The 27,232-nt window shown below is 46.6% G+C and overlaps 1 protein-coding gene across 1 annotated transcript; it reads left to right on the plus strand.

Annotated features, from left to right (window-relative positions):
• The first annotated feature begins 244 nt into the window (after positions 1-244).
• Positions 245-18,506, plus strand: ZNF16 (zinc finger protein 16). The gene is made up of 3 exons (XM_044244675.1): positions 245-514; positions 3,201-3,405; positions 16,347-18,506. The coding sequence occupies exons 2-3, from the start codon at positions 3,210-3,212 to the stop codon at positions 18,191-18,193; spliced, it is 2,043 nt and encodes a 680-aa protein (XP_044100610.1). The 5' UTR covers positions 245-514; positions 3,201-3,209; the 3' UTR covers positions 18,194-18,506.
• The last annotated feature ends 8,726 nt before the right edge of the window (positions 18,507-27,232 follow it).

Consider the following 27,232-nt stretch of genomic DNA (forward strand, 5'->3'; position numbering starts at 1 on the left):
TCCCACCCCAGCGGCCGACCTCGACGTCGTTTTCCGCCACTTCTCACGCCCGCCTCTTCGCGCCCAGCCGCAGCGCGCTCGGGCCGCCGCTAGAGCGGCGCTAGAGCACCAAGTCGCCGGGCCTCCGCCGCCTAGAGCGGCGACGCAGGCCCGGAAGTCGGGGGAGGGATTTCCGGGGCCCGGGTCGGGGCAGAGCCGCGGAGGTCCTGGGCGTTGTGCGCGGCGCGGAGCGGTCCCGGGAGGGGAGGCGTTCGCGGAGGTGAAGCCTCCACGTTGCGTACGGCGCTGCGGCGGGACGCCGATGCCCCCGTGGCGGGTGCCGGCCTCCGGCGGTCTAGGCAGGACGTCCTGGGCAGGGGGGCGGGGGCTGCTCGGCCTGGGCGGGGTCGGGGGCCTCGGAGGGCGCCTCCGGAGCGGGCGCGAGGGCCACCGTCGGGAGAGTGCCCGGGACGGCGGAGCCTGACTCGCCCTGGAGCCCGGCCGCGGGGCCGCGGGGCGGCGGGGCAGGTGCGCGGTGAGTGCTGTCTGGCGCCGGCGGTTGGGGTGGAGGAGGGGCCCCGGGACTTGGGTGCGAACGGCGGGCCGAACCGGGCTGCGTGAGAAGCGAGCTGGCCGCTCGGCGCCCGGCCTGGAGGCCCCGGGTGGCCCCGTCCCGTCCAGGTGGCGACGAGGCTCGCGGGCCGGGGAGGGACCCATTCTTCCCCCAGCGAGTGGAGCGCAGAGACGAGCCGCGCGCAGTGTTTCTCCGGGGCCGGCGGCGGGCCGGGGCTGCCGGTCGTCGCTGCTGAGCGCCCTGGTGAGCTCTTGGCCAGAGAGTTTGCTCCCGGGCCCGCTGGCCGAGTCCGGTCCTTGAGGTCGTCGTGCTGCCTGTCCTGAGTCCCCGCGGCCCCCGCCCTCGCGCAGGGACCTTGCGTCCCGGAGTCGGCAGGGGCTCCGGTAGTGAGATCATCCCCTCGCCAGGGCTCTTTGCTGGGCAGCGGGCCGTACCCACGGTTCCAGGGATCGGGATGTGCACAGGGTGTTGGCGGGCTTTCTGTTTCCGCAGCTTCAGCCTGTGCCCTCCCTGGGCACGATCCCGCATACACCTGGTGAGCAAAACAAGATGTAAGACGAGCGTAGGTTGTTCTGGAAGGCTACGTCAGCACCTGGCTGGGAGTGTTTCACCATAAATCCTTTTTTGCCTTTGAATTTTGAGCATGTCACCCTATTCAGTGACAGCGGTAATAATTTCACGAATTTTAAAATAAAGTGAATGAATATTGTAAATGACAGACTCCCCTTGGGAGAGGGAGAGGGACGGACCCCCCCACAGAAGCAACATCTGCTCCGTTCCGCTGCTCCGTGGCCGGCACCTTAAGTCCGTGCTCTCCCTCCTGTGACTCTTGTCTGTACTGTTCCTCTGAGCACCTGTGTCTGTCCTAATACAGAAACGTGGCGGGTGCCTCACTGTCCGGCAGCCGTGGCCTCTGATATTCTGTACCCCAGTGACCCTGCCTCTGAGTACCTTTGCCTCATGTCCTACCTTTTTAACCGGGCATTGCCTAAGCCCCCTTCCCTGGGCCTGGTTAAATGCCCGCCTGCCCCAGGGTGCCGCTCCTCCCTTGCTGCCTGTTTCCAGATGGTCTCAGCCTGTCAAAGACCAGTGGTTTGGTTGGACCAACCCATGTGGTTCTTACTATGATTGCAAAATGCCCTTCAGCAACAACCGTTAGGAAATTTTCCAAAAAATAAAGGTTGAGTACTTACAGGACCTGCAAATTAACACACCCGGGGCCCACACGGTGAGGTTGCTGGTAATGAGAGAGAGGCACTGGCCTGGATGTCTGCTTTTATTGAGGTCAAGGGCAGAGACCTGGGGTTCGTAGTCTCCTTCTTTATTGATGAATTTAAAACCTGAGAGTGCAGGGGCACCTGGCAGTTGCTTAAATATCTGACTTCAGACCCAGTTCATGATGTCAGGGTCCTGGGATTGAGCCCTAAGTCAAGCTCCCTGCTCAGCGGTGAGTTTGCTTCTCCCTCCCCCACACTGGTGCACTTACGTTCTCTTTTCTCAAATGAGTAAGAAAGATACTTTAAAAAAAAAAAATAAAACGTAAGAGTGGAAATTTAAAGCCCAGGAGGAGAAAAATAACAAGTGGCCAGTAATCAGAATCAACCAAGATTTCAGAAACAACGGAGGCTCAGTCAGGGGAGGCGGCCTGGCTCTTTGTCTGGGCCAGTGGCTGGCACTTATTCCATCTTCGAAATGGATGCCTGTTTGCAGCAGGTGCTTCAGCATCAGAGCTTAATTCAGGCACTTGCATTACAAAACACAGAACAACTGTCTGGGCTTATACTACATCTTACCCAGCAGGCAGGCAGAGTCCACTGTGCACTTCTGCCAGCATTTCCTTACTTGTCTTCTCCACCCTGGCGAGACGGAAGGGTGATGAGAACCTGTCAGTGGTGCAGTGAGTAAGGAGCCACAGGGTAGGGCCACAATAGGGGTGGGCCACTGAGCAGGGCATTTGCAGAGACCAGGCAGTGGGAGGGGTGGGGGAAATCACTAATTTCCTCCATACGGGGATGCTGTCATGTATCAGTATCATGTATCCCCTCAGAAGGAGCATTTAGAGCTGGAAATGAGCCCTGGGAATCTTCACAGGACAAGGGTGTTGATGCCTTCCTTAGCTGAGGAAGCTGGTGTAGGTTCAGAGTGAGCCGTGGTGTACCAACGTGAAGAGAGAGATGAGGAGGAGCCTGGGAGGGAGCCACTGATGCAGTGGGAAGACAGCTTAGGATGGTGGAGACCTCACTGTGATGCAGCCAGGAGGGCACAACTCGGACACAGTGGTGATGCCACATGCCCATCTGAAGCAAGGCTGCCCCTGCTGCCCAGCTCTTGGAGTTGCTGCTCTGCCTTGAATGGACCTGATGGTCCACCTTCAGGAATGTCAGGAATGAGGGGTGGGCCCACCGTGGGTGCAGGCTCTATGGGGCTGTTCTCCTATCCTGGCAGCCTGGGGCCCTTCTAGGGGTGCCTGTAGGACACTATGCTCACCCTGCCCTGAGGTCAGCATCTTCCCCCTTCCCTGAGACCTAGGACCAGGTCTGCATCAGGTCTGAGGCTCTGGGGATGGAAGAGACCCCTGCCTGGTGGAAAGGTGGCTCCCCAGAGCGAGCTCTGCTATACACTCACCTGTATCCTTGCTGGTCTCCAGGTCCCAGCCATGCCCAGCCTCAGAGCTCGATCTGAAAAGGCAGAAATGGAGCCCTCCGTTCCTGGACCATCCCCTTGGATCCCTGCAGCCCAGGCCTGTGTGAGTGATGCACCCGTTGTGACCCACGCTGGATCGGCGCTCTGTGATCCCCACTGCTTTGGCTACACTGAGCCAGGAACCACCCCCCCTCACCATCAGCAGCCAGGTACTGGGAGCAGGTTCCCCACTGGTTGCCCTCATTCTGGAGGGACTTTGGCCATGTCACCCTCTGTTTAGCCCCAGGAAGCAACCATGTCGTGATTAGGGATGGGGTGTCCCATGGACTTGAGGGCCAAGGCTAGAGATCAGAGAGGAATTTGGCCTGGCCCCAGGCTCTCTCGGTGTGTGGGCAGGACACTATGTTTCCCCACCTGGCATAGAGGGGTGTGACAATGATGGTTGCCAGCTGAGCCCTGCAGCCCAGCTACCAGGCTGGTGGTAGTCCCCTGCATTTAGGGTTCAGCCCTAATTCAGGCTTTGATCCTACTCCCTTCTGGCTGCATTCACACTGCCTTGCCAGTCCCATCCACTTCAGAACTGTAGAGAGGCCTTTCCTGAAGACCCCCCAACTAGCCTGCCTTTTCTGTGGACCCCTTAGCAGTGATTAGGATAGTGACTCAGTGTTAGTTTTCCTTACTGGGATTTGATGGGAGCTATTTTACAAGGGGACACTCTTCACTACATGGGACCTATGGTCATCCTCAGGACATCTGGGCAGAATACCCCAGTCAGACTCTGTGTCCAGGGAAGGTTGGGCTGATGGCAGTGTTGGTTTGCAAACCTCATGGACTTCCCAGGTGTAACTTAAACTGGCCTCTGTATATGGAAGGGAAAGATAGACTGAAGAACAAGGCAGGCCACCCAGGCTGGTACGTGACAGTTTAATAAGCAGGGGAACTTCTTGAAGAGGCTCGTCGTAGGCGGCTGTGATAGATCCCAGCACCCACCTGCCACATCGTAAAAGTTGGTACGTGGCCTTACCCAGGGTTAAACACACATGCTGTCTAGAGGGTCACAGCATCACACCACTATCTCGGCGCTGTGTCCTTGGGCACCTGCTGGATGCAGGGAAGGCAAGCAGAATGTGCGTTCAAGGACAGGGAAAGGGATGAGGAGCCTCCGGTCACCTGCATCCAGCTCAGGAGTCAACCAGAGGTCACGTCCTCTTGATGACCTCCCCCAACAGGCAGAGGTGGTACAAGGCAATCCTGGGTATGTTGGAGCAGGAGAGTGTTAGGAGGTGAGAGACGTGGTGAAGTCCTAAGAAGGGGCTATGAGAGAGAGGCCTGCTGACTGCCCCCAGGCAGGGGCGGAATGTGAACCAAGTGGTTAACAGTGTGCTGGGCTGAGAATGGTGAGGGAGGACTGGCCCTATTCCATTAAAAATGAAAACAACAACAACAACAAAAACCCACCAGGCTGATGGTAACTCATATTTAAAAAGCCACTGTGGAACGAAATGGTGGAGCACATAGTTCCAAATACCCAGTCCTCTGCAAAAACATCAAAAGAAAGCAAAACAAAAATCAAGCAGAAAGTACCAGCACCAACTTTGTCAAGAATCTAAATCTAGAAAAGAGGTTTACAACAGCCAGGTAAATGGTAAATCAGAAAAAGGCCACTTAAAAATGGCAGGAAAGCTGTGTGGTGTTTTCACCTGCTTTTGCCCCAAAGACTCCCTGGCTCAGTAGCAGTTAAAGGGAGCGGCCTCTGTTCCCAGTGTGGGGAACACACTGGGAATGTATGTGTGTCATGTATGTCATGGCCCCTGCTTCCAAAGGCAGCAAAGACGTTCTTACTCAAAAACTATCGTTTGTCCTGAGCTGTGTGGGATTGGATAAAGGACGCAGTGCTTGTCTGTTTTGCTGTACTCAGAACTTGGGGCACAAAAGTCCTGGGTTCAAAAACATTGTAGGGGAACTAAAACCCCACAACTACCTGGGACATCAGTTAATAGTACAGTCAGCCACCGAAAGCCTCGGACGGAAAGCTGGGGAAGCGAGGACATTCAAAAGCACCCTTGTATATCAAGGGATTTAGAAAACTGCATACATGCCCCAGACAGGATAGATGCTCAGAAAAAACCTCTGAAGATCATAACTTCCTGTCTGGCTCATCTCTAAGCCAGTAAAAGTAGGAAGCTACAATATGTACATATAGTGTTAAAGGAGTACCCCAGCACGTACACTGGGAGAGGTGTATTACTTTTCTTTTACTGTTAGTATTCAAGGAAATCTCTGTCAAAACACTCGCTGAATACAAGCTAAAGAAGGACCTCGTGACCACACGTGACAGAGTAGCTTTAGTTTGCAAAACTTAATTGGAAACTCACTAAATGAACAAATGATTGTAGCATTCAACAATCGATAACAGCAAAGCCTGGAGGAGGAGAGACTGACTTACAGTTACTGCAATAAATATTTAAATGTCCAGTTTTTAACAAAAAATTACCATGAATACAAAGAAAAAGGAAAACAAGGGCTGGCCCATTCAAAGGGAAAAAATTAATTGGCAGAAAGTGTCCCTAAAAAAGCAGATATTTGACAGACTGTAAACCAACTTTCTTAAATGTGCTCAAAGAGCTAAAAGAAACCAGGAAAACATTGTACGAACAAAATGAGAATATTAAGAGGTTTTAAACTTAAACAATTATAAATATATAATTTATACTATATAATTACAGATTTGAACTAGAACAGGGGCTCCTGGGTGGCTCAGTTGACTAACCGTCTGCCTTCAGCTTGGGCCATGATCTTGGGGTCCTGGGATCAAGTCCCACATCAGGCTCCCTGCTCAGAGTGGGAGTGTCTTTCTCCCTCTCCCTTCCTCACCCCCAACTTGTACTTTCTCTCTTTCTCAGTTAATAAAATCCTTTTTTTAGGGGCGCCTAGGTGGCTCAGTGGGTTAAGCCGCTGCCTTCGGCTCAGGTCATGATCTCGGGGTCCTGGGATCGAGTCCCGCATCGGGCTCTCTGCTCAGCAGGGAGCCTGCTTCCTCCTCTCTCTCTCTGTCTGCCTCTCTGCCTACTTGTGATCTCTGTCTGTCAAATAAATAAATAAAATCTTTTTAAAAAATAAATAAAAGTAAAAATAAAATCTTTTTTTTAAAAAGAACTATATGCAGATTCTAGAGTTGAAAGGTGTAATAATTGTAATGAATTCACTAGAGGGATTCAACAACTGCTTTGAGCAGGCATATTTGAAGATAGAACAATTGAAATTACTCTGTCTCAGAAGCAGGAAGAATAAAGGTTAAAGAAAAGTGAACAAGGTTTAACAGACCTGTGGGATAGCATCACTCAAACCAAGATATACAGGAGAGAGAGAGAGAGAAAGAGGTAGAAAGAATATTTGAAGAAACAATGGCCCAAACATCTTAAATTTGATAAAAAGACATGTATCTATACTCGACACAAAAAGCTCAACTCCAACTAGAATAAATTCAAAGAGATTCACATCAAGACTCATTATAATCAAATTGTCAAAGACAGACTCTCGAAAACAAAAAGAAGCAATCCATCTCATATAAGGGTCCTGAATTAGATGAGCAGCCAGCTTCTCACCAGAACCCATGGAGTCCAGAAGGCAGTGGGATGACAGAGGGCTGAGAGAGAAAAACTGTCAGCCAGGAATTCTTTATCTGGCAAAATTACCCATCAAAATGATATTCCCAGATATTTTGAGATAAGTAAAAGCTCAGGATTTTTTTTTTAAGATTTTTTTTATTTGAGAGAAAGGGAGAACATGTGCACAAGCGGGGTAGGGGCAGAGGGAGAGGGAGCCTGAGATCATGACCTTAGGCAAAGGAAGATGATTGACTGATCCACCCAGGTGCCCCTAGGACATTTATTACCATTATTTACATTTATTACCATTATTACTGCCCTATTAGAAATGCTAAAGTCCTACAGGTTAAGATGAAGGGACACTAGGTAGGAACTGAAAGCCATATAAACGAATAAAAGTCTCTAGTAACGGGTAACTGCATTGTTAACTGTGAAAGCTAGTAATACTGTGGTTTTGGTTTAACTCCACTTTTTATTTCCTAAATGATTTAAAAGACAAATTCATAAAAATAATTAAAAATTATGTCATAACATATGAAGATACACTTGTGACAACATGAAGTGGGGAACAGGTGTGTGAGAGCAGTGTTTTTTATGCTGTTTTGGCTGAGTTGTCATCAGTTCAAACTCGATGGTTTCATTCTGTGTTTGTAACGTATAGCGTGGTGACTGGAGTTAACGATACTATACTATATGTTTGAAAATTGCTAAGAAAGTAGAACTTAAAAGTTCTTGCCATCAAAAGAAGGGGGCACCTCGCTGATGGAGTTGGTGGAACATACCACTCTTGGTCTTGGGGTCATGAGTTGAGCTCCATGTTGCCTGTAGTCATTACTGAAAAAAAAAAGAAAAGACTATATAAGGTGATGAATGTGTTAACTAACCTTCTGATGGTAATCATTTCACAGTGTACGTGTATCAGTGTACAAATCATTACATTGTACACCTTAAACTTACACGATGATGTATGTCAATTCTATTTCAGTAAAGCTGAGGGAATAAAAACTAAAACAGATGAGATGGGAGGGGTGAGACTATATTGTTTTAGGGTATTAGGATGTTAATTGTAATCCCCATTATATTTTAATAAAATATCTTTAAAATATCCATGAAAGGAAGAAAGAAGAAAATTAAGATGGTACACTACAAAAAAAATAACATAAAATAAGACATTATTAAAGTAAATGGGGGACAAAAGGTAAAAGATACCAAAAACTAGTAGCAAAATGAAGTAAATCCTTCCTTACCAATAATTAATTATAAAAGGTTTAAACTCTCCAAAGGCAGACATTAACACAGTGGGTAAAAAAGCACAATCCAACTATATACTGTCTCCAGAGGCTTACTTTAGATCCAAAGACACAAATAAGTTCAAAGTAAAAGGTGATAAAAGATACCACCTGCAAATAAATGGTAACCAAAAGAGCTGGGGCGACTCTACTGTAACACCAGAAAAAATAAACGAGGTAAAAACTGTAACGAGAAAAGAAGTACATTATGTGTGGGTAAAAGAATTCAGCAAGAGGGTGTAAGTTACAAACATCTACATGCCAAAAGAGAAACCCAAAATATGTGGAACACATAGACATTTGATGGAGTAAATAATTATACAGTAATACTTGGAGACTTCAGTACCTCACTTCTAAAAATGGATAGAACATCTCAACAGAAGATCAGTAATGAAATTGAGAACTTGAACAAAAGTAAATAATCAATTAGACCTCATAGGTGTGTACATACATACACTTCCTCAAAGAAGCACATAGTCTTTTCAGGTGTACCTAGTCATTCTCCAAAATAGACCTTATGTTAAGCCACAAAACAAATCTTCATAATAAAAACAGCTGAAATCTGGGGCGCCTGGGTGGCTCAGTGGGTTGAGCTGCTGCCTTTGGCTCAGGTCATGATCTCAGAGTCCTGGGATCGAGCCCCACATCGGGCTCTCTGCTCAGCAGGGAGCCTGCTTCCCCCTCTCTCTCTCTGCCTGCCTCTCTGCCTACTTGTGATTTCTCTCTGTCAAATAAATAAATAAAATCTTAAAAAAAAAAACAGCTGAAATCATGTAACTTATTATCTCTAATCAATAACAGCAGAAAAATTGAAAATTTGACAAATACATAGAAATAAAACAATATATTTTTAATCCGTGAGTCAGGAAAAAATTAAAAGGGTAATTAGAAAACACCTGCAGACAAATGACAAAATACGCGACGAGAGCAGTGCCAGAAGGTAAATTTACAGCTGTAATGGATACATTAAAAAGGAAGAAAGATCTGGGGTGCTCAGGTGGCTCAGTTGTTAGGCTTCTGCCTTCGGCTCATGTCAGGATCCCAGGGTCCTGGGATCGAGCCCGCATCGGGTTCCCTGCTCAGCGGGAAGCTTGCTTCTCCCTCTCCCACTCGCCCTGATTCTGTTCCCTCTCTTGCTGTGTCTCACTCTGTTAAATAAATAAAATCTTTAAATTAAAAAAAAAAAAAAAAAACAGCAGGGCACCTGGGTGGCTCAGTGGGTTAAGCCTCTGCCTTTGGCTCAGGTCATGATCTCAGGGTCCTGGGATCGAGTCCTGCATCGGGCTCTCTGCTCAGCAGGGAGCCTGCTTCCCCCTCTCCCTCTGCCCGCCTCTCTGCCTACTTGTGATATCTCTCTCTCTCTCTCTCTCTCTCTGTCAAATAACTAAATAACATATTTTTAAAAAATAAAAGGAAGAGGGGCGCCTGGGTGGCTCAGTGGGTTAAGCCGCTGCCTTCGGCTCGGGTCATGATCTCAGGGTCCTGGGATCAAGTCCCGCATCGGGCTCTCTGCTCAGCAGGGAGCCTGCTTCCTTTCCTCTCTCTCTGCCTGCCTCTCTGCTTACTTGTGATCTCTCTCTGTCAAATGAATAAATAAAATCTTTAAAAAAATAAAAATAAAAGGAAGAAAGATCTTAAGTCAGTAACCTAACTTTACATCTAACTTCAGGAGGTATGAAAAGAAGAGTCAACTAAACCCAAAGCTACCAGAAGGAAGGAAATAATAAACATTAGAGAAGATTTAATAGAAAACATTAGAGAATTAACAAAATCAAAAGTCGTTTTTTTGAAAAGATTAAAATTGACAAACCTTTGGGGCACCTGGGTGACTCAGTGGGTTAAGCCTCTGCCCTCGGCTCAGGTCTTGGTCTCAGGGTCCTGGGATCAGGCCCCGCATCGGGCCCTGCTTCCCCCTCTCTCTCTGCCTGTTGCTCTGTCTGCTTGTGATCTCTTTCTCTCTGTCAAATAAATAAATAAAATGTTTTTTAAAAATTGACAAACCTTTGAAGACACAAATAACAGAAATCAGAAGTGGACATTACTCACTATCCTTAAAAAAGTGAACAGGAGTATAAGAGAAGACTGTTAACAGTTGTGTAGTGACAGATTAGATAAACTACATGAAAGAGAAATTCCTAAAGACAAACAAAAAAATTACCAAAGTGACTCAAGAATGAAGTATTATGGGACACCTGGGTGGCTCAGTGAGTTAAGCCTCTGCTTTTGGCTCAGATCATGATCTCAGGTCCTGGGATTGAGCCCCGCATCGGGTTCCCTGCTCAGCAGGGAGCCTGCTTCCCCCTCTCTCTCTGCCTGCCTCTCTGCCTACTTGTGATCTCTATCTGTCAAATGAATAAATAAAATCTTTAAAAAAAAAAAAGGACAAATTATTGTACACCATGGATGGAACCCAGGAATACCAAGGTAGTTCAAGGTATCAACCAATCTGTGTCATTTACCATATAATAGAATGAAGGAGGAAAATGATAATCATCTCAATTGATGCAGAAAAGTATTTGACAAAATCAAACACCCTTTGTGATTTAAAAAAAGAGAGAAAGAAAAACACGGAAAACTTAAGGGAACCTCCTTAACATGATAAAGAGCATTCATGAAGAACCCACAGCTAGCATTATACACAATAGTGAAAGATTAAAGTCTTTTCCCCTTGTGATGAGGAAAGTGTGCCCGTCTTACTACTGCTATCCAACATTGCACTGGAAGTTTAACCAGAGCACTCAGGAAAGAAGAAGTAAGACATTCAAAGTGAGAAGGAAGATGGAAAACGATCTCTGTTTGCATAACACATGATCCCATATATAGAATATCCAGTAGAATCCACTAAAAAGGTATAAGAGGTAATAAATGAATTCAGCCAAGTTTCAGGGTACAAGTCAAGACACAAAATCAATTGTTTCTATATACCACAATGACCAATCTGAAAAGGAAATTAAGAAAACTTCATTTAAATAGCATCAAAGGGGGACGCCTGGGTGGCGCAGTTGGTTGGACAACTGCCTCCGGCTCAGGGCGTGATCCTGGAGTCCTCGAGTCCCACATCAGGCTCCCAGCTCCATGGGGAGTCTGCTTCGCTCTCTGACCTTCTCCTCGCTCATTCTCTCTCTCACTGTCTCTCTCTCTCAAATAAATGAAATAAAATCTTAAAAAAAAAAAAAAGGATGTTTTCCAAAATAAATAAATAAATAAATAAATAGCATCAAAGGGAAAAATAGGGGCACCTGGGTGGCTCTGTTGGTTAGGCGTCTGCCTTCGGCTGAGGTCACGATCTCAGGGTCCTAGGACCAAGCCCCAATTCAGGCTCCCTCATCAGCGGGATGTCTGCTTCTCCCTTTCCCTCTGTCCCACCCCATATCCCCTCATTCTCTCTCAAATAAATAAAATCTTTTTTAAAAGAAAAAACCTACAAATAAACCAAGGAAGTGAAGTACTTGTTTCCTGAGAATTACAAAGCCTTGATAAAAGAAATTAACAAATAAATAAATAGTTAGACATTGAGTCCATGGACTGAGCTTAATTGGGTTACAGTGTCTGTGCTATCCAGAGCAATCTGCAAATTCAGTACAAACCATATCAAAATTCCAACAGCTTTTTTTGCAGGAATTGAAAAGCCCTCAGATTCATACAGAATTACAAAAGGCCCTAAACAGTTAAAACAAGCTTGAAAAGGAAAAACAAGAGAACTCATACTCACCAGTTTCAGAAATTACTTCAAAGTTTTAATAATCAAAACAATTTGATACTGACATAAAGCTGTACACACAGATCAATGGAATAGAATTGAGAGTCTAGAAATAAACCCAGACATCTGTGACAAATTGATCTGCAAATTGAAGTCAAGACTATTCAGCAGGAAAAGATAATTTTTCAACAGGTGATGCTGGGACAAGTGGATATCCACATGCAAAAGAATAAACTGGGACCCCTACTTCACACCATATACAAAAAATAATTCAGAATGACCCAACAACCTAAATAAAGAGCTAAAATCATAAAAGTCTTAAGACAAGGATAAATCTTCATAACATTGGGTTTGGCAGTGGATTCTTAGTTCTGACACCAAAAGCGTTAGGAATAGGAGGAAAAAATAGGTAAGATGGACTTTATCACAGTTAAAAACTTTTGGGTATCAAAGGACTTTATCAAGAAAGTAAAAAGACATCCTACAGAATGGGAAAAAACCTTAGCAAATTGTATTTCTGGTAAGAGTCTAGCATTCAGAATATATAAAGAACCCTTAAAACCCAACAATAAAAAGACAACCCAATTCAAGATGGCCAAAGGACTTAAATAAATGCTTTTTGAAAGAAAATATGCAAATGGCCAACAAGTACATGAAAAGATGCTTAAATTGATTAGTCATTTGAGAAATGCAAATCAAAACCACAAGGAGATAACCACTTCACACCCACTAAAGTGGCTGTAATGCTTCAGTATGTCACAAGTGTTGTCAAGGGTGTAGACAAATTGAAACTCTCATACATTGCTGGTGGGAATGTGAAGTGGTCCAGCCACTGTGTAATAAAATTTGGTCGTTCCTCAAAAGTTTAAACATACCATTTCCATAGGACCCAGCAATGCTAGATAAATAAATAGTTGAAGACAGATACTCAGACGTGGACCTATACATCGTGATGTCCATCAGTGGAAAATACAGTATATCCGTACAATGGAATATTACTCAGACCAAAAAAAGGGGGAGCATGAAGCAGTGATAGATGCTACAATGTGGCTGAACTTGGAAAAACATTAGTGAAAGTGAAAGAACCACACCTAAAAGTTCCATGTGATATGATCCCGTTTATATGAGATATCAGGTATAGATAAATGCAGAGTGCAGACTGCCAAGAGTCCAGGAGGGGAGATGCAAACTGATGAGTTAAGAGGCTAGTTTGCAGTGATGGCCCTGTTTTGGAATTAGATAGAGGTGTCATGGCACAACATTGTGAATGTAGTAAATGCCACTTAAATGTTTTAAACAATTTTATGTTTGTAAATCTTGCCTCTGTAAATAAAGTAAATGAAAACCCACTCAGGAGACAGAAGACTAGTGGGGCCTCCACCTGAGCTTGTGCTGACACTTGGGAGTCGGTGCTGCAGGTGGCTGGGTTAGGTGCCAGGTCAGATGACTGCTGTGCCACCCGCAGCAGCCAGTGCACCACAGGCCCACGTGGCACTCACACGAGCATGGCTTTGACCTGGGTTCTTACCTAAACGGTTTTCCACAAACCCAGAAGCCATTAATCATAAAGTCTGCAATGACTGCTTTCTCTCAGGAAATTCTAAGGGATTTGTTGTGTTCTAGATGGAATCAGAATCCTCTCTTTTCTGCAGTGGGGACCAGTCATGGGGGCAGTAAGGATGGTGCAAGAAGCTCCATTTGTTTTCAAATCTTTCTTTGCCCTTAAACCCAGTTTTTGCTGTTTTAAAAGATTTTATTTTTAAGTAATCTCTGCACCAACATGGGCAACATGGAGCCCAAGTCTACAACCGCAGGATCAAGAGTCACATGCTCCACTGACCGAGCCAGCCAGGCGCCTCCCATTAAACCCAACTTTGAGGGGCGCCTGGGTGGCTCAGTGGGTTAAGCCGCTGCCTTCGGCTCAGATCATGATCTCAGGGTCCTGGGATCGAGTCCCACATCGGGCTCTCTGCTCAGCGGGGAGCCTGCTTCCTCCTCTCTCTCTCTGCCTGCCTCTCTGCCTGCTTGTGATCTCTCTCTGTCAAATAAATAAGTAAAAATCTTAAAAAAAAAAAACCCCAACTTTGTGTGTGTGAGAGAGAGAAGGGAGACCACATTTCCAATTTTACATTTCCTTTCAAAAGAGAAACTTTCATCATTGTTCCAACAGTTCTAAAGTTGCAGAGAAGTACATCAGATTTAATAAATCTAAAGTGACCTCTCACCACCCTCACCCACAGGTTCCAGGTCAGCAGTGGTGTGGGGCTGAAAACCAGTCATTGCCACCATCTAGTGATTTTATTTTAGGGTCAGCAGACTGTGGCCCACAGGCCAGATCCAGCTAACCAGGGATTGGTTGGGGGTTTTGTTGTTTTTTTGTTTAACGGCCTGCAAGCAAAGAATGGTTTGAGGTTTTTCCAGGGTTGTAACAAAGCAGACCATATAACCAATACCATATAGCCACAAAGCCTAAAATGGGTACCTGTGACCAGTTACGGGAACGCTCCATTGACTCCTATGTGTTATTCCCTTCTGGCCCCTTCTCCATATCCAGCCAGAGGCAGGTGGGAGGATCCCTGGGTCAGTTGCTGTGGGCTATGGGGGGCATGGTGGTCTTTGGACCAACCTGTGCAGACCGTTGTTTCCCTTAGCAACTTCCCTGTCCCTGCAGCCCTCGGTAACCCCTCCCCCCATTACTCCTAGGAGCCTAGCCTTATGTGGACATTTCCTAGACAGCCCTAGGCCCAGGGCTTCTGACCTGGGGAGCTCTGAGACTCAGAAGAACATGGTCAGCCCGTGTGCAGCACGTGATGATAGGCCTGTCTGAGGGTCAGGAGGAGGGTAAAGCACAGCACCTGTGTGGCTGAGTTCATAGGAGAGAGTCTGACACATACTCCATGCAAGGGGCAAGGAGTGTGCAGGGGCTTCCAGATGTGTGGGCATGGCAGGCAGACAGGCTGAGTGTGTAACCAGGCCAGGTCTGCATTGAGGTCATTCTGGTGCCTCCAGAGGGAGTAGAAGTGTCCAGATGAGGCAAGGACACAGAATGCTGTTAGATCCTAGACCTTCCAGATGGGACGAGGCAGTGTCAGCCTGAACGGAGGGGCCATTCAGAGGGCAGTGAGCCCAACGAAGTATGGGGAAGGGTGTCCACCCACCTCCTCAGCACCACTGACTGTGGCCAGATGAGGGGTCGCTCCAGTCCTGGGATATGGGGCCCTGTCAGGGAGCGATCAGGGCTGTACAGAAGTACAGGAGGAGCAATGGAGGGGCAATGATCAGAGATTGTCTCCAGTGGATTATGTTTGAACAGACACCGGGCAGAAGCGAAGGAAGGAGGATGGTACAGTCACTTAAGCATCCGCCTCTTAATTGTGGCTCAGATCATGATCCAGCTCCATGCAGAGTCTGCTTAAGTTTCTCCCTCTCCCCCTTCCTCATGCTCATTCTCTCTCTTTCTCTCTAAAATAAACAAATCTTTAAAAAAAAAAAAGTGAAGGAGCATGAGAACCATCTGGGAAGTGCTCCAAGCACGGCAGATCCTAAGGTGAATGTATCCATCCTGCTCCGGGAACAAGAGCAGCGGTGAGGGTGAGTTCAGAAAGGGCCTGGGAGAACGCTGGAGTGCTCTGATGTTACGGGGATGTCTGTGGGCAGCAGGGAAGATGGAAGGCCAGGTAAGCTAGTCAACATCCAGGCAGGAAAAGACAGCCACAGAGTGGTCCGGGTGTTTGATTGAAACAGAGTCTTAAGATCTGCGTTCAGCTGGGTGATCCAGGGGAGTGAGGATTTCCTTGTTCCTTCAGATGTGAGGGAGAGAAGAGGGGAGGTGACAGAGCCCTTCTGATGGCTGAGGAACCTTGTGCACATTTCTGCCTCCAGAATGGTGGGCACGGCAGCTTTACCATTGTACCAGGGCACAAAGTTGTCCAGCTACCACTGTCAGAACAGGTTTTAGGGGGTAATGATTGCTTTGGTAGGACAGTGCACAGTCTCTGAAGCCGCCTCTGTCGAACAGGACAGAATCTGGTGTTTTAGGTAAGTCCCCACTGCCATGCAATCAGAAGTACCCTGCTTCTCTGAAAGGAACAGTCCCTTTCTGCATCTGCCAGCAGAGAGCGCACCTGTCCCTACTGGTGACTCCTGAAGCAAGGTCTGAATGCTGTTAGTTGGTGCTAAAAAAAAATACCGGCCCAAGAAACACTGTGGGAAAGACAAAAGAGTTACAGGGAATAACAGTATAGCATGGGGTGTAGACTTGCTGATGACGTGCAGTGGGAGAGGGAGACAGAGATGCCCCGTTGAGGGGCATCTGGAATTGTACTTAAAGCAGTAGGGAGCTGCAGGTGATTTCCTGAGATGTGGGTCCTGGGGGTGAGCATCAGTCTTGTAGGTTGAAGGGCCCTGCTGCCTCATCCCCTCAGAGCCCTCCCAGCCGCCTCTCTCGTCCCCTTGAGAGATTTGGGACTGCCACTCCCAGTGGGTCACACGTTCCCTGATGTGTCATCTGTATTTTCCTGTTCCCTTCCAAGTGACTTTGTTTGTCATTTCAGATTGGGACACCAGCACTAAGGGCAAGGAATTTCTTCAGAAGAAAGAAGTTTCTGAGGATTTGGAATCACAAGTGGAAATATCAGAAAACTATACCAGTGATTTTTCCCAGGCGCCTGAGCTTGGAGAATTCTGTGATGATGTAATAGAGGGAGATTGGGGAATTCCTGACAGGGAGAGACGGGTGCAGTCACTCTACCGTGAGGGAGGTTTCACACCAGTGGCAGTGCTCCTTAGGAGTCCCTTAGAAAAAGAGCTGGGCTGTGATGACTTTATAAGAAGCCTCAGTCTGAGCCCAAACCCAACAGTGTCTCAGGAAATTCCTACAGAAGAGAGGCCACATCTGTATGACATGTGTGGCCACAGCTTCCAGCACAGTATGGACTTAAGTAGCCATGAGGGCCTTCACATAGCCGAAAGCCCACTCATTTGCAGTGATTGTGGGAAAACCTTCAGGGGAAACCCTGATCTTATTCAGCATCAGATAACCCATACTGGACAGAAATCCTTCATTTGCAGTGAATGTGGAAAATCCTTCAGCCAGGACTCATTTCTTAAAAATCATCAAAGGTCTCATGTGAGTGAAAAACCCTATCAGTGCAGTGAGTGCAGGAAGACCTTCAGTGTGCACTCACACCTCATTAGGCATCAGATTAACCACAGCGGAGAGAAGCCTTATGTATGCAATGATTGTGGAAAAGGCTTCAGCCAGAACTCAAGCCTTAAAAAGCACCAGAAGTCTCACATGAGTGAGAAGCCCTATGAATGCAGTGAATGTGGGAAGGCTTTTCGGCGGAGCTCAAACCTCATCCAACATCAAAGAATTCATTCTGGAGAGAAGCCGTATGTGTGCAACGAATGTGGGAAGGCCTTTAGGCGGAGCTCAAATCTCATTAAGCACCACAGGATTCACACAGGTGAGAAACCTTTTCAGTGTAATGAGTGTGGGAAAGCATTCAGCCAGAGCTCACACCTGAGGAAGCATCAGAGGGTTCACACTGGAGAGAGACCTTATGAGTGTAATGAGTGTGGCAAACCATTCAGCCGGGTTTCCAACCTCATTAAGCATCACAGGGTTCACACTGGAGAGAAACCTTATAAGTGCAGTGACTGCGGGAAGGCCTTCAGTCAGAGTTCGAGCCTCATTCAGCATCGGAGAATTCACACTGGAGAAAAGCCTCATGTATGTAATGTGTGTGGAAAAGCCTTTAGTTACAGCTCGGTGCTCAGAAAGCACCAGATAATCCACACAGGGGAGAAGCCGTACGAATGTAGCATCTGTGGGAAGGCCTTCAGTCACAGCTCAGCCCTCATTCAGCATCAGGGTGTACACACGGGTGACAAGCCCTATGAGTGTCGCGAATGTGGAAAAACGTTTGGTCGGAGCTCCAACCTCATCCTTCACCAGCGAGTGCACACTGGAGAGAAACCCTACGAATGTACCGAATGTGGAAAAACCTTCAGCCAGAGTTCAACTCTGATTCAGCATCAGAGAATCCATAATGGATTGAAACCCCATGAATGTAACCAGTGTGGTAAAGCCTTCAACCGAAGCTCAAACCTCATACACCACCAGAAAGTTCACACTGGAGAGAAGCCATACACATGTGTCGAATGTGGTAAGGGCTTCAGCCAGAGTTCACACCTTATTCAGCATCAGATAATCCACACTGGTGAAAGGCCGTATAAGTGCAGTGAGTGTGGGAAGGCCTTCAGTCAGCGTTCAGTTCTCATCCAGCACCAGAGGATCCACACTGGTGTGAAGCCCTATGACTGCTCTGCTTGTGGGAAAGCATTCAGCCAGCGGTCCAAGTTGGTCAAACACCAGCTGATCCACACCAGGGAATGAAACAGCTCCATTCCCAGCTCCTCTGCCCATGTCCCAGCTTCACCCTCCCCCCAGACTTGAAGCCAGGTGCTCTTGCTGTCCTCTACCCCCACATCCCACTGTCCACAAAGCCCAGACCCTCCTTCCCCTGCCAGCACTCCTGCTTCCTGTGACCTCTTGTTTCTTGTTTGTTTTGCTTGTACATTTTGTTATCAGACTGCCACAATTGTTAGGAGGGGAAAGGTGAGAGAAGCGTCATATTCACAAATAGAGTTTATTACTATAATCAAACAGAACCAAAAAAGTAAACTAACATTTGGTTTTAAATAACATAGGAATGCTTTTCTTTGGTAATTAGAGTGAACTCTTTGTCTATGGTTATAATTGATAGTCTGCTTACATAAAATCAGGTCAAGAGTTTCTCTGCTCTGACTACAGTCATCCTCCCCCAGAAGTGGTGTGCAGTCACTACAAGTTCCTCACCCTTTCTTGTCCCTCCTGTGCAGTCACTAGATGCAAGATTCCTTCTGCCTTTCCTTTGTGCAGGATCTGAGGTCATGCTTTCTTACAGTCAAACTCAGGGCTGCTGTGCAGTTACGCAAGCAGCTGTTTCCCACCCTCTGGCCCTGTGCCTTATGATCCTGGCCATTGGCCCCACAGAGGCCTGCCCTCTCCATATCCTTCCTGTTCTCACAAGCTCCCAGGCTCAGTTTTCTCCCACGCCCACTCATCTCCAGTTATGGAGCACCTGTGACTGCCCCTAGTAGGTGGGGACTGACCTCTCCTCAGTCCCCAGAGCTGTGCCTTTCTCAGTGATCAGTGGGAGTTGTCCCAGAAGCAACACATCTGCCACCAGAGAGGACCTTGATGCCAGCCAGCCCAACCCCACTTGGGGGTATCCAAGGGTAGGTGGACAGAGAGGCACCTCCTGTGTTTTTCCAGGAGGAAAGGCATAACAGACAGATGTAGTCAGGTTTGCAGTTAGGGTAGGAAGGTAGGGGCTTGGCTTTTGTGCTTTCAAGGAAGTAGAGGCAGAGCCATCAGTTGCAAATGAGGGAGAGATTTGAAGAGGGAAGTGTGGGAGAGTTGGTTCAGGGGTGCACAGGTCAGGCTTGGGCTACAGTGGGCTGCCTACCTTTCTCTTAGAGGCCATCAGAGGAGTGCATCACTGCTCATCTCCTCCCCTCCACTTCAGCCCCACCTTCCCATGGAAACACCCTAGACAAGAAGTGCCACATTTGCAGTTTTACTGACACCGTTCCTCTGCTAACCCGCCAAGTCACTTGCTCATCTTTCCACCCCATGGAGACCTCCATCTGTTCACCCTCATGCTTCTTCATGCTCAGGCAACCCTCTCTGGCTTCACTTTCCCCCTTGTCCAGCCTGGACTCCATCCTTTTTTCCAGTAAATACATGGGGGATGCTTACTACATGCCGTTTGCTGGGGACACAGGAAACCAGACAGAAAAATGCCTGTCCTTGAAGACTTCACATTCCAGTGGGTAGAGAAAATGCCTGGATGATTATGTTTATCATGAGGCAAAAGGAAAGCAGGAAATGGGGTCTGGGTGTTTTGAGGGGTTCTGCTTTAAATAGCTGATCAAGATAACTTGAAGCAAATGAGAGAAGGGCCAGTGAAGATGGTGGGTGGGGTGTGACAGCAAGAATAGCTGATTTTGTTGGGAAGCCAGAATTGGGTGGTAAATTAGGAATTCGCAGATGTGACCTGCTGAAGGAGGAGGCACAAGCCACCCACACAGGTCACCAGGTAGCTCCCTCAGCATCCAAGCTCCCACTTTGGGAAAATGAAAACCCTGGGGTCTTTTTCATTGAAGACACAGTCTCAGTACAGTCACATGAAGAAATTAAATTCGCAAGATTTAATACACGCAGATCCCAGAAGCAAGGGGGCACAATGACCCAGGAGAAGTGCAGTCCACGATCCCAGGTCATGACGGTGCGTAGGGTGGAAATAACTAACGAAACTCAAGTTGCAATCCCGGTGTCCACACTCTGGGTGTGTGTAGGGTTAGCATACAGTAAAATGGGCAGGAACTGGGAAAAAGAAGAGGCCCTCATCATGCCTGTACAGAGGCCCTGAGCAGAAGCAGGCCTAGAGTGTTCAAGAATCGAAACATGTCAGTATGGCTAGGAGCTGGGTGAGCAGAGGGAGAAGCAGATGGGGTGGTAGGTAATGGGCCCTAACACGAAAGGTCTTATGGCCATGACAAGGACTTTGGCTTTTATGCTGGGTTAAATGGGAGATGCTGAAGGCTTTTGGTGACATTTTTAACAAGGTCATTGCTGTGTGAAGAGGCTCTAGTGGCAAGCATGTCCTCTGTGTTGCTCCCTCCACAACTCCTTTTGCCCCTTTTCTTGGCCTCCACACTGTTGGCACACCCCCTGGGGCTGAGGCATAGCTGTGGGAGGCCAGAGTCTAGACACAGGAAGGAGGAGTGAATGTCAAACTCCATGGGACCCTTGTCCCTACCCAGTGACTGGGCAAAATTGACCAAAATTTAGGGGCCTGCTCTCTTCAGCCTGAGGAATTTTAATTTTAGAATATCATATTTCCAAAGAATGTCTGGAAAGCAAATTGTCAACTCCAATTTCTTTTGACTTTCATGATGTCCTTGGAAATGTTCTTGGGCAACAAGTCTCAGAAGCCTTGATGCCAGCAGATTTCAAACCCTGCCAGATAGGGGGTGTGATGGGTGTGTTGCTACCTCATTTCCAACCACAAGCAAAATTCCAGGCCAATGCCCTTCCATTGCCCCTCAAGCCACTTTGGATCTTCCCTGGGATCCCTCCCCTGCTGACCTCAGGTATCCAAGTAATAAACCTCATGCCTTTGTGGCGTGTGTGGCATTGCCAGTCTTGACCTCTGAACCAAATTGGGGTGGTGGGGCATCCCCCTGTAGGTAACGAATGGTAAGGATTGGAGTTGGCACTGTGAGCGGGATGTCTAGACGATGGCACCTCAGGGTTCCTCCCGCTCTAGCTTTGGTTCACTATCCTGGCCATCATCTGCAAGCCAGTGTGCCCTCAGCCATGCCACACTTGCTGCATGCTGCACTGCAAACAGAGACTTTGCATTTACAGATGTAGCGGTCTTAAATCACTTGATAACTACTTGATGTTTAGAGACAGCAGTGCAGGATTGGAGCCCTGCTTAAAGTGGCCCGGAGTTGTGTGTTTGATCCCAGACCTACCTGTACACGAGACCAAGGCTGCAGCTGATTCTATCTCAGGGGAGAGACCATACCCTATGTGAGATCTGTGCCCACCACTCAGAAGGAGCACATTTGCAAGGGGGAATTAGCTGACATGCCAAGTCAGGCCCACACTTCAGAGAGCAGATGCTCACTAGAACCCTTGAATATGGCCACCATCACAACAAGGATCCTGATCCTCTGGGTTCTAGGGAAGAACACCCCCAGCACAGCCAAGAGATTAATTCAAACCAAATTAAGCCTGTAAAGCAACCACTGCTATTGGAAGGCCTTCCAACTGCTAAGGCCACCTTGGTACAGTATAAAGCCAAACCTGGGCTCTCTGGTATATTCCACCTGCAGAAGGGGCAGCCTCCCTGTCCCCAGTCCCTACCATATGCCAGGATGTTGGAAGGCAGCCCCCCTCGGACCCTTTGACTACCTGGGGAGCCTCTTGGGATGAACTAAGTGAAAAGCAGTGGTGATTCACAGACTATACAAGCAGCACTGCCAATCATCACAGTGATGGGGTTCAGTGGGGAGCTTCTGTTCCTCATTTCTTAATCAGGACATCCCTAATAACCAGATCCAAACACCAGCACAATTGGCCACATTCCAGGCAATTATCTTAGCCCTGGATGGTCTGGCTAATGAATGGCCCCATCTGTACATCTTTACGAACTCTTGTGCCATTGCCTAAGAGTTGCCCCCTTTAGGGCAAAGAACTCTCAGAATCTTGCCTCACAGGTAGATGTTCCCAAAATACCAATCAAGGTCATAGTTCTCCCTACCCATACATAGACCATAGTACAAGGGTCTCACCAGGACCCCCTCATCCCCTCTAGTAGCTGAGGCACTCTTGTCACTTCTCAGAAACACAATGCTGAGCTCTTGAAGAAGGATTCGGTGGGATTTTCATCTTCCTTGCTAGCTTCAGGCTGCAGGTTGCAAGAGTGCTGGATAGCTTATTTAAACAAGCACCAATTCAATTAAATATGGTGTGTTTCAGTCATCAAATACCAGAGATGAGTTATAATGAATGGTCTGGTTCCATTTTATGATGCTTGCTGACAGCTTTGAAACCTCATTCCCCTTATTCTCCATGCCCATATCTGGACAAGCTGATAAGAAGGCTGGGGGCTCCCTCCTTTGACGCCAGCAGAAGATTCAAACCACACAAGACTTCGCCTATGCTTGGCAATCCTCCCACCCACCATACCACTGACCACATAAAGCCCTTAAATCAGTAGCCCTTTCTAGGCTCTCCTCTCAAGCCATTTCAGACCAGTGAGAGGCCTTCCCTACTCTCCTCAGAGACTTCCATTAGGTAAGTAACAAAACTTTCCATGCCTTCAGATAGAAAGAAAGGAAAAAAAATTAAAAATTAAGCACTCTTTGGCCCCCATACCTTCCAGTCAGCTCTTTGGTTTATGGACAACAACAAATTCATCTGTGTTGTGAATTCTCTGAAAGTTCCCTTCAATTTCCTGGGTTTTTTAAAGAATGAATTTATTTATTCATTTAAGAGAGAGCACACAAGCAAGGGGAGAGGCAGAAGGAGAGTAAGAAGCAGACTCCCCACTGAGCAGGGAGTCTCATGAGGGACTGGATCCCAGGACCCTGGAATTGTGACCTGAGCTGAAGAGAGACACCTAACTAACTGAGCCAGCCAGGGGTTCCCCTCAACTTTCTAAACTAAAACCTGGTTGCCCCCATCACACAAGTCATCTGAAACCTGCCTCCCCCATGTACCACTGGAACTGGAGATTGGGAGGACGTTCTCCTTGCTTTTTATTTGCACTCCCAGACATTATTCCTATCTTCAACCAACAACCCCAGTTCCTTTAAGGACAACAGAGAAGCAGCCCTAAGAGCTGGTAACTGGCCTGGTACAAACTGTGCCAAAAGATTCATGTTGCTTGGTAGAGTCCTAGGACATCTCCCTCAAACAACCCCATGGTTCATGCCCACAAGTGGGTCCTGAAACTTCTGGGGTCAAAGACTGATGAGGGGGAAGAAGGAGTTCCCCCCAATGTCCACAGGCACTCTTCCACATAAGGTGAAGCTGGGAAACTCTGGAGCATGGTATGTGCAGAGCAGGGCCAGGATACGTGCCAATCCTAAAGCCTCCATGGCTTGGAGGGAACTCCTGAGTCTGAAGGGAGAATAGGACCCTGATGGCTGAGTACAATGCAGGCCATGCCAGGGCAGCTATGACAGCAGCAAATTCTGAACTGGACCATTCTCCTGGGGCTTGGCAGGCAAGAACCAGACAGTCATTACTGGCTACTGGGCTTCCCTGGAAGTAACGTGAAGGGATGAGGGCAGCCTGGTTCCCAGGTACCCCATGTGGCTTATTCTGCATGCCTTCTGTGCCCATTGGCTAGGCTCCCAGCCTTTCCACGTGTTAGAACATCAGTTGAGAAGACCACTCCCATATGGAAATCTGATATAAGAAAAGGGTGGCTCTAATCTAGACTATGAGGGAGGGCCACCTAGGTGGCTTAGTTCGTTAAGTGTCTGTCTTTAGATCAGGTCATGGTCCCAGAAGTTCTGGGACTGAGCCCCACATCAGGTTCCCTGCTCAGCAGCGAGTCTACTTCTCCCTCTCCCTCCTGCTTGTGCACTCTCTCGCTCTCTCACACTTTCTATCAAATAAATTAATAAAATATAAAAAAAAGACTATGGGGGAAAGGATAAACTTCAAAATATGTGGATTGGGATAACCAGATAGCCATTTGGGGAAAAAAATAGATCCATTCTTCATATCATATAGAAAAATAAATTCTAAATGAAGATATTCAAATGTAAAGAAACAAAACCAAACAAGTAGTAGATGAAAACATGAATTCCTGTAGAACCTAGAAGTTAGGGAAATTGTACTAGGACTCAGAATCAAGAAACAATAAGGGAAAACAGTGACAAATTTGACTACACAGATATCAATATCTGCATGATTAAACACAAAGTAAAAAGACAAACTGGGGGAATATTTACAACTCATATTACAGATAGCATTTATAAAGTTAATGTATAAAAGATTATTTTAAAATTAGGGCTTTATTTCTGCACAGAAAAGGAAACAGTCAACAAAACAAGAGGCAACCCACGGAATAAGAGAAGATATTCACAAATGACAATACAGACAAAGGGCTGATATCCAAGATCTATAAAGAGCCCCTCAAACTCAACACTCATAAAACAGATAATCACATCAAAAAATGGGCAGAAGACATGAACAGACACTTCTCCAAAGAAGACATACAAATGGCTAACAGGCACTGAAAAAATGTTCATCATCACTAGCCATCAGGGAGATTCAAATCAAAACCACATTGAGATACCACCTTATACCAGTTAGAAAGGCCAAAATTAACAAGACAGTAAACAACGTGTGTCAGAGAGGATGTGGACAAAGGGAACCCTCTTACACTGTTGGTGGGAATGCAAGTTGGTGTAGCCACTTTGGAAAACTGTGCGGAGATTCCTTAATATATTAAATATAGAGCTACCCTATGACCCTGCAATTGCACTACTTTGTATTTACCCCAAAGGTACAGATGGAGTGAAAAGAAGGACCTTATGTACCTCAATGTTCATAGCAGCAATGGCCACAGTGGCCAAACTGTGGAAAGAACCAAGATGCCCTTCAACGGACTAATGGATAAAGAAAATATGGTCCATATATACTATGGAGTATTATGCCTCCATCAGAAAGGATGAATACCCAACTTTTGTATCAACACGGACGGGACTGGAGAAGATTATGTTGAGTGAAATAAGTCAAGCAGAGAGTCAATTATCATATGGTTTTGCTTATTTGTGGAGCATAAGGAATAACATGGAGGACATGGGGAGGTGGAGAGGAGAAGGGAGTAGGGGGAAATTGGAGGGGGAGACAAACCATGAGAGACTATGAACTCTGAGAAACAAACTGAGAGTTTTGGAGAGGAGGGGGATGGGAGGTTGGGTGAGCCTGGTGGTGGGTATTAGTGAGGGCACGTATTACATGGAGCACTGGGTGTGGTGCATAAACAATGAATTCTGGAACACTGAAAAGAAATGTAAAAAATAAATTAAAATTTTTAAAAATTAGGGCTTTACTTTCAACAAACAATGCTTGGACTATTAATGAATTACCTTATACCAACAAAATGAACCTCAACCCTTACACCATACCATATATAAAAGTTAAAAGATATCATCAGCTAACTAAAAAAGGGGGAGTAGGAAGGACTGAATATATATATCATTGACCAAAATGTAAAGTAGAAACTTCTAGAAGAACACAGTAAAAACCTTAGTGACCTTGACTTTGGCCAAGATTTATTAAATAGGATACAGAAGAGCATGACATTTCAAGGAATGAAATCAGTGAATAGAACTTCATCAAAACTTTAAATTTTTGCTCCCCAAAATGAAATAAAATGAAAAGGCAAAGCACAACCTGAGGGAAAATATTTACAAAACATATATCCAACAAATGACCTGTACCCCATCCTACAAAGAAGTCCCACAACTCAATTAGAAGACAAATGACCCAAATGAAAATGGGCTTAAGATTTGAATGGACACTTCACCAAAGAATATATGGCAAATAAATACAAGAAATAACACTCTATCATTAAGCATTAGAAAAATGTGGGGCACCTGGGTGGCTCAGTCGGTTGAGTGACTGGTTTCAGCTCAGGTCCTGATCTCATGGGTCATGGAATCAAGGCCCACACACAGCTCCATGCTTAGTGGAAGTTTACCGAGATATTCTCTCCATCTGCCCCTCTGTGACTTGTGTGTGTGTGTTCTCTCTCTCTCAAATAAATAAATCTTTTTTTAAAGGGGGCATAAGGCAGAGGGAGAGGGAGAAATAGATGCTTAGCAAGGAGTCCAATGCAGGGCTCGATCCCAGAACCCTAGGATCATGACAGGAGCCAAAGGTAGACAATTAACCTATGAGCCACCCAGATGTCCTAAATCTATTCGTTGAAACCGTTTCTCTGTAATCCAGCTGCTTCTCATAACTTGTACATTTGCATCAAAAGAGACTATACAGGGCTTACTTTGTAATTTTTAAATCTTAAACAATTGGTAAATTGGTGCGTTAAAAATACCTGCAGCTTGGAGGACCTGGGTGGCCCAGTTAGTTGAGTGTCCAACTCTTGGTTTCAGCTCAGGCCATGATCTTAGGTAGTGGAATCAAACCCCATGCCAGGCTCTGGGATCAGCACAGAATCTTCTTGAGACTATCTCTCTCTCTCCCTCTGCCCCTCCCACTCATGCTCTGTCTCTTTCTTGAATAAATAAATAAATGTTTAAAATTTAGGGACACCTGGGTGGCTCAGTGTGCTAAGCCTCTGCCTTTGGCTCAGGTCATGATCTCGGGGTCCTGGGTTCAAGCCCTGCATCAGGCTCTCTGCTCATCAGGGAGCCTGCTTCCCCCTCTCTCTCTGCCTGCTTGTGATATCTCCCTCTCTCTCTCTCTCTGCCAAATAAATAAATAAAATCTTTTTTAAAAATAAATAAAAAATAAAATAAAATACATATCTGCAGTGTATATCACAAAGGGTTAACATAATAGAACTTCTAAAACCAGAGAGAAGAGACCACCAACTATGAAAAGAAGCAAATCACAGACAAATAAGTGAAAATAGTGCTTAAATATATGAAAAGACGCTTGACTTCACCTGTCGGGAGCCACGCTGGCAGATTAAGAGCAAAATGGCGCATGCGCTTTTGAGGAACAAGATGTGATTGGCTGACAGCTTATGTAAGAGGTGAATGAACACTGCGGGACCCTTAGGTGGTGGAAGGGAATGATCATGCGCGCGCTGCATGATAGGGCTGCTCATTG

This window comes from Neovison vison, chromosome 4, assembly GCF_020171115.1.
Source record: "Neovison vison isolate M4711 chromosome 4, ASM_NN_V1, whole genome shotgun sequence".
Taxonomy (NCBI): Eukaryota; Metazoa; Chordata; class Mammalia; order Carnivora; family Mustelidae; genus Neogale; species Neogale vison.